The sequence below is a fragment of the Sorex araneus genome, chromosome 1 (genome assembly GCF_027595985.1).
Source record: "Sorex araneus isolate mSorAra2 chromosome 1, mSorAra2.pri, whole genome shotgun sequence".
NCBI classification, from domain to species: domain Eukaryota; kingdom Metazoa; phylum Chordata; class Mammalia; order Eulipotyphla; family Soricidae; genus Sorex; species Sorex araneus.
This window is the reverse complement of record NC_073302.1, coordinates 451,347,755-451,361,042: the sequence shown is the minus strand read 5'-3', so window position 1 is coordinate 451,361,042 and position 13,288 is coordinate 451,347,755. Positions and strand designations below refer to the sequence as shown.

General features: G+C 65.9%; 1 protein-coding gene across 4 annotated transcripts in view; it reads right to left on the bottom strand.

The window, feature by feature from the left end:
• The window catches only part of DPP6 (dipeptidyl peptidase like 6), a 216,754-nt gene that overhangs the window by 24,814 nt on the left and 178,652 nt on the right, over positions 1-13,288 (bottom strand). For all 4 annotated transcript variants that reach the window (XM_055120728.1, XM_055120801.1, XM_055120575.1 and 1 more), the window contains exon 7: positions 5,895-5,976. In XM_055120728.1, the coding sequence (XP_054976703.1) occupies positions 5,895-5,976 (82 nt within the window). The remainder of the gene's footprint in view (positions 1-5,894; positions 5,977-13,288) is intronic.

Below are 13,288 nucleotides of genomic sequence, written 5' to 3'. Positions count from 1 at the left end.
GGCTGCAGTGAGAGTCTGGGCCGGAGTGCCGAGCTCCGCACACAGGGCCGAGGCCTGTCCCGCCGGGCGCGGAGGGGTCTGCCGTGGCTCTAGGGTCAGCGCTGGCGCCGCCGGCCAAGCCCAGGGCACCTGACCCTTCCGCACGCGCATCACTCACTGCCCCGGCTCCCAGGCCGCGAGCACTGACCCTGTTTCCCTCGGACCCTTTGGAGCGGCCGGGCAGGTGGTGTCGGGGGTCTCCACAATCAGGGCACACGCATGTCCGCGGGCATCGCGACGGGACCCAACTCCGAGCTCCTTATAACACGCTCAACCACAGCAACGGGGCCTGGTCACGGCACGGGCGCAGGCCCCGCCCCTCCTGCCTCGGCCCCGCCCCTCCTGCCTCGGCCCCGCCCGCCTGCCTGGGCCCCGCCCGCCCGCTTCGGCTCCGCCCCGCCCCGCCCCTCCTGCCTCGGCCCCGCCCCGCCCGCCTGGGCCCCGCCCGCCCGGGCCCCGCCCGCCCGCCAGGCCACAGCCCAGCACTGCCCAGGCCACCTCCAGCCCCGGCCGCACCCGCTGGCTAGTCCAGGCTCCTGTCTGGGCCCGCGTTCGAGGTCCAGCCCCCAGGCGGCATTTCCCCGTCTCGCCGTGGCTCACTTTGGTCACGGCACAGGCCCGCCCACGCGGCCGGCGGTGGGCTCCCCCTCCCTACGCCGCGCCGGACCCCCGGGGCTGGCCGCCACGGCCCCTCGGCCGCCACTCCTGCGGGACACCAGGGCCCGGGTCCCGCCCCGGCGCGCAGCGCGGCCAGTCTGCTCCAGGCCCGTTTCTGGACCGTTTGGAGCAGGAGGGAGACGCCCAGCGCGAGGGCCGCGCCGAGGGTCCCCGCACACCTGCTCCTGCTGTGCCGGCCCCCCCCCCCCCAGAAGCCGCTCCTGGGCCCTGCTCTTCGCTCGGGCCTTTCTCTGGGGCCCCCCAGAAGCCGCTCCTGGGCCCTGCTCTTCGCTCGGGCCTTTCTCTGGGCCCCCCAGAAGCAAGCGCTGGGCCTGCGCCCCGGACAGGCTCCTCCGTTTCCTTCCACTGTCCGGAGCGGTGCCGCCCGCTGTCCTGCCGCGAGCTGTGGCCCAGAGGGGGCGACGCTGACCCCGCGCGCCCGCCCCGAGAGGGTAGCAGGGCGGTGAGACGCGGCGGCGAGACCCCCGTCCCCCGCAGACGCGGGACAGTCCCGAGTGCTGCCCGGGCGGGTCCCGGAGCCCACGGCGCGCGCGGGCACCTGGCCGGCCCCTCCCGTGACTGCGTCTTGCCGGACGACAGAAACCGCACGCACGGTGGCACTCTCCGGGGCTGCTGCTGCCCAGAGACGGAGAGGGCACCCTCAGGGCACGCTGTTCTCGAAGGGCTCTGCGGGCTGGGCCGCTGGGAGCACCAGGCAGGGAGCACCAGGCCGCAGGTCCCTGCAAGCCGGTGGGGGCTCAGGTCTGGGCCGAGAGGAGTCGGAGCCCGCCGGGGCCAGGGAACTGCGCTGCCGCCCGCGCGGACCCAACCCGGCGGCGAGGACGCGGGGAGACTCAGGAGTGTCTGGGTGCCCCCAGGGGTCCAGGCGGCTGGGGGGGCGCTGGGTGCCGGGAGCAGTGGCCACCGCAGAGCTGAGCTTCGGCCGGACGCCCGTGGCAGAGAGCACTGCCTGGGGAGACGCCGCGTTCTCCTTTGGCTCCCCCGGACCTGCGCGTGGGGAGGGGCCCCGGGAGACCCGCCCCCCCTCGGGTCACTTCCCTGCCTTGGGCCGCGGGTGGGACCAGGCCCAGCCCTCGGGGTCCCCCGGGAAGTCCGTGGGGGTGTCCAGGGCCAGGCCCCTGGGCGCGTGCAGGGGCACAGCCACAGCCCCGCCATGTGGGCTCCTGTCCAGCAGAGGAGACGCGCCGCCTCCCCCGGCCCTGCCCGGAAGGCGGGTCCTTCCCGACGGGGGCTCCGCAGAGCCTCTTCCCTGAAGCCGCCCCGAGCTCGCACTTGGTGCCTACGGGATGGACGGGCCCGAATTCTCTGACCCAACACTCCCGGCTGTCGCGGGGCCCCAGTTAGATTCTTCCCAGAGCTATTGCCCCCCCTTTCCCCCCCCAGGAAGCCCTGCAGGGGCGCGGGGAGTCGAGGAGGTCGGAGAGTTTGACCCGCAGGGCTCCAGCCTCCGTGAACCTTTTTCGAGATTTCACTTCGGCGTAGAAGCGGGTCTGGGGGCTTGCGGCAGCCCCTGGGAGAGGGACACACGGCCCCAGCGGGGAGGGGAGCGGCTGCGCTCCAAGGCTGGGCCCGCCTCGCCCCAGGCCTGCGTCTGTTCAGTGCCGTACACAGGCCTCAGGCCTAAGAAAACGTTTTTTTTTTTTTTCTTTTTGGGTCACATGCACAGGGTTACACCTGGCTCTGCACTCAGGAATCACTCCTGGCGGTGCTCAGGGGACCCTATGGGATGCTGGGGGTTGAACCCGGGTCGGCCGCAAGCAAGGCAAACGCCCTCCCTGCTGTGCTATCGCTCCAGCCCCAAGAAAACGTTTTCTTATTTTTTGGCTGCGGGGGCTAGTCAGTGCAGCTCTGGGGTCACTCAGTGCGAGGGGCTGCGCCCGCAGCTCCTGGGGCCCGCGTGGTGGCCGGAGGTGGCCCTGGACCTCCTGCACACGGAGCTGCACTCAGCCTCCGCGTCCCCTCCTGCCACCGTCGTGGGACAGAAAAGGGTCGTCGTGGCGGGTCAGGGTCCGAGTGTCGAGCTGGCGTCCCTGTGGGGGCCGCGGTCCCGCCCACGGCTGCGTGTCCACACCCCCCTTGCCCGCACGACCCCAGCCCGACACGCCCCGCAGAGGGCCACAGCCGGGACTCCGGGGGTCCCTCCCGCAGTGCGGCCTCGGCCTCCCGATGGCCCGAGAAGGCTCCCCGCACGCCCCCTCCGGCCGGGCTGGACACCGGCCTGGACACTCGGAAATCCCCGCCCGTCCCTTTCCTTCTCCCCGCCCACTCGGGCCGGCGCCTGCTCTTGTCTCGTTCCACAGCAGCCGACGGCCGCCCGGCCCAGGGCTCGCCCCACGGGGACCCACGAGAGGGGCCCAGGGGACGCAGGCGCTGACCCGGGGGAAGCCGGCCCGTCTCGGCACCCGGGGGCGCCAGCCCTCGGCCGCAGTGCCCGGGTGGCCGGTCTCCCGCCCTGTGGATGGGGCACAGCCGTGCTCCGGCCTCCGAGACCGGCCATTACGGCGATGTCACTCCCCCCGGCCTCTCCTGTCCAGGGCCGACCCCGCCGTGGGTCAGCGTTCCTCTCCCCACGGCACGGCCCGCCTCCCGGGCCCAGGCTCCACCTCCCGGGCCCAGGCTCCACCTCCCGGGCCCAGGCTCCGCCTCCCGGGGCGCAGACTCCGCCTCCCGGGCCCAGGCTCCGCCTCCTGGGGCGCAGGCTCCGCCTCCCGGGCCCAGGCTCCGCCTCCCAGGGCCCAGGCTCCGGCTCGCGGGTTGGAGTTTGGGTCCCTGCTGGCGCCTTTTCTAGAGACGCGCGTTCTGGAGCTGGAGGCGCAGGGCGCCTCGTCCCTGCAGGGGGGGAACTGGCACTGACCCCCGAGGTGCCCCCTGCCCTGTGGCACCCCCAGGCACAGCCTGACTCACCCCCACCCTCGCAGGGCGCCGACAGGCAAGCCGCCACCGCCTCCTCCTCTCCCTCCTCCTCCTCCCCTTCCTCCTCCTCCTCCTCCCCTTCCTCCTCCTCCTCCTCCTCCCCTTCCTCCTCCTCCTCCTCCCCTTCCTCCTCCTCCTCCTCCTCCTCCTCCTCCTCCTCCTCCTCCTCCTCCTCCTCCTCCGGGTGGGAGTCTGTTCCGGGGCGGCCCCGGTGGCCCCAGATGAGGGGTTGGCATCCCGGCACTGACCAGTCATGTACTGTGGGTTGGACGAGGGGGCTGGGGGCAGCAGGGTTGGCCCAGGGGTCGGGCCTGACCGTCAGGACCCCCGCAGATGGGAGGTGCTGGGGCTCAGAGGGGCAGCAAAGCCCACGCTGGTGCCGCTCGGGGGCCAGGCTGAGGGAAAGGTGTGCGGGCACGGGGTTTGGCAGAGAGGGAGGGGGCGCGTGCCAGCAGAGGGCCAGCACGCTAACCTCACAGCACACGCTAACCTCAGCACACGCTAACCTCACAGCACACGCTACCCTCACAGCACATGCTAACCTCACAGCACACGCTAACCTCAGCACACGCTACCCTCACAGCACATGCTAACCACACAGCACAAGCTAACCTTAGCACACGCTAACCTCACAGCACACATTAACCTCAGCACACGCTAACCTCACAGCACACGCTAACCTCACAGCACACGCTAACCATAAAGCACGTAATAAGTTAGGAGCACAGTCATGGAACAAACTGCCATGGCCCAACAGGAAGTGACTGAATACGGACCTGCTGGGGCAGGAAAGACCAACGTGGCCTGGGGCTGTGGTCCTCGGCGGACAGGGAGACGCCCCCCGGGAGCCCCCTCAGGCTTCGTGTGTCTCTTCCCGTGTCCGCAAAGACAACTAGACACGCTAGTGAGGAGTGACCCTAAGACGACAGTTCACGCGGACCGGCCAGGGGGAGGGAGCAACGCCCGGGACGGACCCCCTGGCAGGCCTCCTTAGCTCTTCTTTCTTTTCCCAGGTTCCATGATATGACTTGATTCTTTTTTTTTTATTTAATTCTTTATCTTACCTAAAACACCCCTAATTGTATCGTTTCCGTAGTGTGTACTTTGATGCTTTTTTCTCCCTGGTACATTTTACTTATTTTTCCCGTTAATTCTATTATTTATTTATTTATTTATTTATTTATTTATTTATTTTACTGAGCCGCCGTGCGACACAGCTGAAGACTGGGCGGGTCTTGGCAGGACGAGACTCGCACTCGTGTCCCCGGGGGGCTTGTTCCCGCTGTCCACCTCCCGGGGAGGGCTTGTTCCTGCTCTGTCCACCTCCCGGGGAGGGCTTGTTCCTGCTCTGTCCACCTCCGGGGGGGGGGCTTGTTCCCGCTGTCCACCACCGGGGAGGGCTTGTTCCTGCTGTCCACCACCGGGGGGACTTGTTCCCGCTGTCCACCCCCCGGGGGGGCTTGTTCCCGCTGTCCACCACCTGGGGGGGCTTGTTCCCGCTGTCCACCACCCGGGGAGGGGCTTGTTCCCGCTGTCCACCCCGGGGGGGGGCTTGTTCCTGCTGTCCACCACCGGGGGGGGGCTTGTTCCCGCTGTCCACCTCCCGGGGGGGCTTGTTCCCGGTGTCCGCCCCCCGGAGAGGGCTTGTTCCCGCTGTCCACCTCCCGGGGGGGGCTTGTTCCTGCTGTCCACCCCCTGGGGAGGGGCTTGTTCCCGCTGACCACCACCGGGGGGGCTTGTTCCCGCTGTCCACCACCGGGGGGGCTTGTTCCTGCTGTCCACCCCTCGGGGAGGGGCTTGTTCCCGCTGTCCACCACCCGGGGAGGGCTTGTTTCTGCTCTGTTCACCACCCGGGGGGGCTTGTTCCCGCGCTGACCACCACCCCGACACCGTTCCTGCAGACTGAGGCTGCGGCTGAATAAAGGGGGCTGACCAGCTTGGCTGCCCTTCCCTCCTCCGTTTGCCCACTGCTGCGCGCTGGCCGGGTGGGAGGGGGTCCCGGCCACCTGGAGCCGGCCCTGGCACCCACACTTTGAACTCAGGACTCGCAGAGGAACTGGGGGGCCGACATACAGGGGCAGACGCCGGCCCGCCCCAATATTTACATATGCAAACGAAGACCTCCTATTTACATATGTAAATGAAGCATACCATTTACATATGCAAATCTCCAGCCCGCCCCTCCTGTTCCCGCTGCAGGGACCCAGGACTGAGCGTCCCAGGCACAGGCCCGGGGGGCCTGGTCAGGCGCCGGCCGCGCTTACCAGCTGCTGCCCCTTCGGGCCCCAGCCCGCGTACTGGAGCTTCGCATTGCTCACTTCCGGCGGGTCCAGGCTCTGGGGGTCCCTGGAAGAGAAGAGAAGCAAAGGGTGGGAACAAGAAGCGACGCGCCCCCGCCCCCGCCCCCGGACGCCTGCCCGGCCCCCACGCAGTGTCCCCGGGCTGCGGCCAGCCGGGCCCCCAGCCCCGCCAGAGTCGGGGCAGCTGGTTCTCCCGGCACCCCTGCACCCCCTCCTGATGGGGAGACGTGCGGCCCTGCCACGGCCGGGGCCCTCGTGAGGCAGGAGAGACCCACCCCCGTTTCGCAGGCGCCCGCCGCCCACCCGGGGGCGTGTGCTCACGAGGGCACAGCTAGCAGGGCTCATGGTCTGGGGGCTGGAGCTTCAGGTGGGTCCGGGTGCCTGAAAGCAGGAGGTGGGGGCGGGGGTGGAGAGCAAGTGGGTCGGGACGGAAACCCACGGAACATTCTAGTGACTGCTCAGCTCTGGGGCCAGGCCCCGGGGACCCACTTCTGAGCACCGGGAGGTGGCGGTGCAGACGGCCCCCCCGAACCACTGACCCCGGCCCCTCAGACCACACCAGGCCGCATGCTGACCTGCGGCCTCCCGGTGTGGAGCAGGGAGAACGGACCATGGGGCGCAGTCACTTCCGCACCCGGGAAATGCACACACCCGCACGTCTGGTAAACTGAGTCCCACGTGGCCTTGTGCTGGCCCCAACACACAGTGGTCAGCGTCACTCTCATGCCCGCCCAAGGCGGTCTCCCCCGGCGGCAGTGGGGCCAGCCCTGCACTGCCCACGGGGGCCCGTGCCCAGCCCACTCGCTCTGAGCCCTCAGCCCCACCGTCGGGCCGTGCCCACCCCGGCACCCGGCACGCGGCTGCACGCGGCTTTCCAAGGTGGGGAAATACACTCTCAGATACTAGAACTGTAGTGTGTGTGCGCGTGTGTGTGTGTGAGAGAGAGAGACAGAGACAGAGAGACAGGATGCACTTTCTTATTTTTTTGTGCTTCCCACTTTTCTGTCCTTACTTTTTTTTTTTTTTTTTTTGCTTTTTGGGTCTCACCCAGCGATGCACAGGGGTTACTCCTGGCTTTGCACTCAGGAGTTACTCCTGGCGGTGCTCAGGGGACCATATGGGATGCTGGGGATCGAACCCGGGTCGGCCGCGTGCAAGGCAAACGCCCTACCCGCTGTGCTATCGCTCCAGCCCTGTCCTTACTTTTATTGGCTTCGCTAAGGAACTGGGGTGAATGTTGTGGGGCTCCCCCGGACGCGGGCGGGCGGTACAGAAAGCGAGAAAGAACGGGAGCCGGCCTTGCTCTAGCTCTGATTCCCGGTGCGCTCCATCCTGGTCTTGCCTGTTCGAGCAATAAACGGAGCAGGCACAAATCATGCTGAATTCAGAGAGTAACAGGGTAGCAAGTTTGCCCGTTTATCTCCTGAGAGTTGGCGACTGGGTTGAAAAGCTCCCGACAAATTAGTGGTGGGGGGGGGGGGAGAAAGCTAAAACGGCTTTTCTGGTTCCTAATCTTTCTGGTTAGAGACATAACAGCATTTTCAATGCTAGGAATGGGTCTGAGTCCCCCCGCTGCTCAGCACAGTGGGGCGTGCCACCATCAGACAGGCGACCCACACACCATCAGACAGGCGACCCACACATCATCAGACAGGTGACCCCAAACACCATCAGACAGGCGACCCAAACACCATCAGACAGGCGACCCAAACACCATCAGACAGGCGACCCACACACCATCAGACAGGCGACCCAAACACCATCAGACAGGCGACCCACACACCATCAGACAGGCGACCCACACACCATCAGACAGGCGACCCACACACCATCAGACAGGCGACCCCAAACACCATCAGACAGGCGACCCAAACACCATCAGACAGGCGACCCACACACCATCAGACAGGCGACCCAAACACCATCAGACAGGCGACCCACACACCATCAGACAGGCGACCCATACACCATCAGACAGGCGACCCACACACCATCAGACAGGCGACCCCCAAACACCATCAGACAGGCGACCCCCAAACACCATCAGACAGGCGACCCATACACCATCAGACAGGCGACCCCCAAACACCATCGGACAGGCGACCCACACACCATCAGACAGGTGACCCCCAAACACCATCATACAGGCGACCCCCAAACACCATCGGACAGGCGACCCAACACCATCGGACAGGCGACCCCCAAACACCATCAGACAGGCGACCCAAACACCATCATACAGGCGACCCCCAAACACCATCGGACAGGCGACCCCCAAACACCATCAGACAGGTGACCCCCAAACACCATCAGACAGGCGACCCAAACACCATCAGACAGGCGACCCACACACCATCAGACAGGCGGCCCCCAAACACCATCAGACAGGCGACCCAAACACCATCAGACAGGCGACCCATACACCATCAGACAGGCGACCCCCAAACACCATCAGACAGGCGACCCCCAAACACCATCGGACAGGCGACCCCCAAACACCATCAGACAGGTGACCCCCAAACACCATCATACAGGCGACCCAAACACCATCAGACAGGTGATCCCCAAACACCATCAGACAGGCGACCCAAACACCATCAGAAGGCGACCCACACACCATCAGACAGGCGAACCAAACACCATCAGAAGGTGACCCCCAAACACCATCAGACAGGTGACCCAAACACCATCAGACAGGTGACCCACACACCATCAGACAGGCGACCCCCAAACACCATCAGACAGGCGACCCACACACCATCAGACAGGTGACCCCCAAACACCATCATATAGGCGACCCCCAAACACCATCGGACAGGCGACCCAACACCATCGGACAGGCGACCCCCAAACACCATCATACAGGCGACCCCCAAACACCATCGGACAGGCGACCCAACACCATCGGACAGGCGACCCCCAAACACCATCAGACAGGTGACCCCCAAACACCATCATACAGGCGACCCAAACACCATCAGGCAGGTGATCCCCAAACACCATCAGACAGGCGACCCAAACACCATCAGACAGGCGAACCAAACACCATCAGAAGGTGACCCCCAAACACCATCAGACAGGCGACCCAAACACCATCAGAAGGTGACCCCCAAACACCATCAGACAGGTGACCCAAACACCATCAGACAGGCGACCCACACACCATCAGACAGGTGACCCCCAAACACCATCAGACAGGGGCCAGCTCTGTGCTCAGGGCCGACTCCCGGCTCTGTGCTCAGGGCTCACTCTGGGCAGGTCCAGCCGCCCCGAGCTCTGGTCCCCTGTGCTCTCCCCCACAGGACACCCGTGAGCTCTGTCTCCTGCAGCTGTCCTGCCCATGGCCTCCTGGATGCAAGCTCGTGCCCAGGCGGGGGTGGGGGCTGTGCCGCGGGGGCTCGTGGTTGTCGTTGAGCGTCGGGGTCGTGCCCTCGAGGAGCCGCCGTCCCGTGCTGAGGGTGTGAGTCCGTGTGAGCGGGGTGCGAGTGTGTGGTTGTGGGGGTGTGCCCGCGGCGTCAGCGGGGGTGTGTGTGTGTGTGCCTACTGTGTGCACATGCGCCCGTGGGACTGTGTCTGCGTGTGAGCATGCGTGCACTGGTGTGTTTGTATGTGAACATGAGTGTATGTGAGTGTACAGGTGTGGGTGCACGTGTGTGCTGTGTATGCATGTGCCTGAGGGTGTGCTGGCTATGGCGGACACGCGGTGTGGCCGGCGGGGCCGGGAGCCGTGTCTGCCCGCTGGCCAGGGGCTCCCCTTGGTCCCGGGTCCAGCCCGAGCAGGACACTCGGGGACCTTCTGGGGTGACGGGCTCCAGCCCCACTCGCCGTGCTGGTGTCTACCCTGCAGGACGCCGGCCCCGGAGGCCCCTGCTTGGGACAGGCTCTCTGCAGACAGGACCCCTCACGGCCACGCCCCCAGCCCCACCTGCAGGAGCCTCCCCGGGCCCACTAGGTGGCGCCCAAGTCAAGCTGGAGCTTGTGGGGCTGAACGCAGGGAGGGCGGGAGCACTGGGGTCAGGGCAGGGAGGGCGGGAGCACCCGGGGACAGGGAAGGGAGGGCGGAGAGAGCCCGGGGTCAGGGCAGGGAGGGCGGGAGCACCCGGGGTCAGGGCAGGGAGGGCGGAGAGAGCCTAGGGTCAGGGCAAGGAGGGCGGGAGCACCAGGGGTCAGGGCAGGGAGGATGGAGAGAGCCTGGGGCAGGGCGGGGGGAGCCCCAGCTCTCGGGCAGCGTCTGGCCTGGACGGGACCCTAAGCGTGGGCACCTCCCTGCTCAGGGCGCAGGCAGAGGCTTCTGGGATTTACCCCCAGACTGGCTGGACTCCGCAGCCTGTGCTCTCGGCTGAGGCGGGAGCTGTCCGGGTGCTGGAACAACCACCCCCGGGAACCGCGTCCGCGCAGAGGGGCCGACGTGCCGCCCCCCGCGTGCTCAGCCTTCCCTGGGGTGACGGTCCCCACGCCGGGTGACGTCTGTGGCACGAGGCCCAGCACGATCTCCGCCCAGCCCAGGTCCCGGGGAAAGGCCCCACTCCAGCCTGTGGCGTGACGCAGGCTAGGCCGGGGTGCGGCCTCGCGGCCACGTCTATCCAGGGACTCAGATATCGTCCCCCTGTCCCCTCCCAGGAGGAGCCTGGGGCACTCGGAGACGCAGGCCAAGCAAACTTCTCTCTTTTTAAAAAAAATTTTTTTTTGGCTTTTTGGGTCACACCCAGCAATGCTCAGGGGTTACTCCTAGTGGTGCTCGGGGGACCATATGGGATGCTGGGAATTGAACCCGGGTTGGCTGCATGCAAGGCAAATGCCCTCCCCACTGTGCTTTTACTCCAGCCCCACAAGCAAACTTCTCGTTTGTGATCCCCGACGCCCAGAACTCTGTCCTCCGAGCTGTCCCGGTTTGACAGACTCCCCCGAGGGCCGAGAGGTCGTACAGGGGTAAGACGCTGCATCCGCACCCAGGGCAAGGAGTGATCCCTGAGTACTGCCAAGCACCCCCGTCCCCAGACAGATTCATCTGGGACGTGGAGCGACAGGCTATGGAAGTCTAACACTTTCCCTGAGACGAGAGTCTGAGCTCAGGGAGAGCAGCCGCTCGACTGCCTTTCCACACAGGACTCCTGTGAGCACTTGCCAGCTCCCCGTCCTGCCTCCTCTCGAGAGGCTAAGAAGGCCTGACCCGCAGGTCAGAGGCGAGGCGATGGCTGGCTGGGCCCTGGAGAGAGGCCGGGCTGCAGACGCCTCTCTGAAGGGGAACTTTAAACCGACACGGACGCTGCAGGCGCCTCGGGGCCCTGGCACGAGCTGTGAGGAGGATTACAGGGAATTTGTACCACTGGAGGGTTCCATGGTTCCTCTCCCGTAACTGGCCAGAGAGTAACACCTGACGATACTCGACTGTGTGACCACACATATGTAGGGGCACAAACCGTATCGTTCAGAGTAACGTGGCCACGCCGGACGTGAAGCCGGACTCTCTCTGCCGAGTCGCGCGTGGTCCCGTGCCCGGCCTGGGGGTGCACGCGCTGCAGAACGTCTCGTTTTTCTCACTGTTTCGGGGTCTGTTCTGCTTTTTGCTCCACTCCCAGTGGGGCTCAGGGCCTGCTCCTGGCTCTGCACTCAGGGGTCACCCAGGATGCGCTCGAGGAACCCCACGGGGTGCGGGGGTCGAACTCGGGTCAGCTGTGCACAAGGCCAGCGCCCCCCGCGGGGCAGCCAGTCCGGCCTCGCGGCCTCTGTGTGTTTCAAACAGAGGCTACGGGCAGCAGCGCGGGGGCCACTGGGACCACCCCCAGCGCTGCCGGCCTGCGTGGGCCGAGGGGCCTGCCGGGGGCCTCGCGCGGCTCTGCTGTATTCCTGCTCCCCGAGCACCATTCCGGGAGTCTGCAGACGTGTGACCATCACCCCGAGGCCACGGGGCAGGTGGGCAGCGGGCCCGAGCCTCAGGCTCCAGGTCCCGACTCTGCATCTTGCTGGCCCCAGGCTGGGTGCTGTTGGCGGGGCCGAGACCCACTCCCAGGGGAGGGGCGCCCGGGGCCCCGTGGGGCTGGGGTCTCCGGGCCGGATGCTCTGCTGTCTATCCCCCAGCAGCGAGCACGCGGGCAGGCAGGGCCAGGGGATTTCTATTTCTGTCCAGGTTTCCTGGTGCCTGTGAAACTGTGTCAGGCGAGCAGAGCTGGGTCACCACAGCCCCAGAAACCGGCTGGCGTGGAGCAGAAATACCTCCAGCCCCGCCTCACGCGGCCCCCGGCCCCCGTGCCAGGGCCGCAGGACTCAGCCCCGTTTTTCTGAAAGTCGGTTTCTGTATAGAAGGAATGATCCAGTCCCCGAGGCTTGCAGAGTGACCGACAGAGAAGGAAAGTCGCAATGACAGACACAGTGCATCTTTCTAAGGCCCTCAGGCCAAAGGGACGATCCAAGAGAAAAGTCATGTCGTCGGAGACGCTAAAGAAACAGCCACTCGGGCCCGTCCAGCCCACGGGCGCACTGGCCGGCTGGGGAGCACGTCGGCTGCTCTTCCCTGTCAGGGTCCCGGCCCGAGCACTGTCGGCAGAGTGCCCTCGGCTAAGTCAGCTGCAGCTTTGCTTTCTGTTGAGAACAGCTGCAGTTCCGTCTTTCAGAAATCAATTCCTGCAAAAGACTTGGGTCCCTCAGTGCAACTCGTTCTTGTTCTCAGGCCACGCCCACGGGTGCTCAGGGCTCACCCTTGGCTCTGCGTCAGGGTCGCTCCTGGCAGTGCTCAGGGGGCCGGGGGAGGAGCTGGGGATGGGGCACATCTCTCTGGCCCTTGGGATAACATTCTAGAAACGGGGTGTGTGTAAGTCACGGGCGGGGGCATGAGGGCAGCGGGCTGGGCGCCTGCCTTGCCTGTGTCCAGCCCGGGCTGGCCCCCTGGGACCCCCTACGGTCCTCCGAGCCCACCAGGAGTGAGCCCCGAGGGCCACCCACACAAAACAAAGGAAACGCTTCCCTTCAGGGCTGTTCTGCAAGAGTGAAGCGGCCGTAAAGCAACTAAACAAACTGGAGGGGCAGAGTGACAGCACAGCGGGGAGGGCGTGTGCTGTGCCTGCAGCCAACCCGGGTTCAACCCCCCACATCCCACAGGGTCCCCCGAGCACCGCCAGGGGTAATTCCCGAGTGCAGAGCCAGGAGCGACCCCTGAGCATCGCCGGGTGTGGCCCAAAAAGGCAAAGAAAATAAAATTTTAAAAAGTAAAAAAATTGTGGAACTATCACACAGAAATCTGGTAATAAAAGTTTAATAAAAAACATATGGTGTCACGATGCTAACACGGCAATGGTCACCGTCACTGCCCTTGTCGTTCCGGGGTGCTGGGCCGCCAGGGGGTGCTCAGGGCTCTGGTGTCG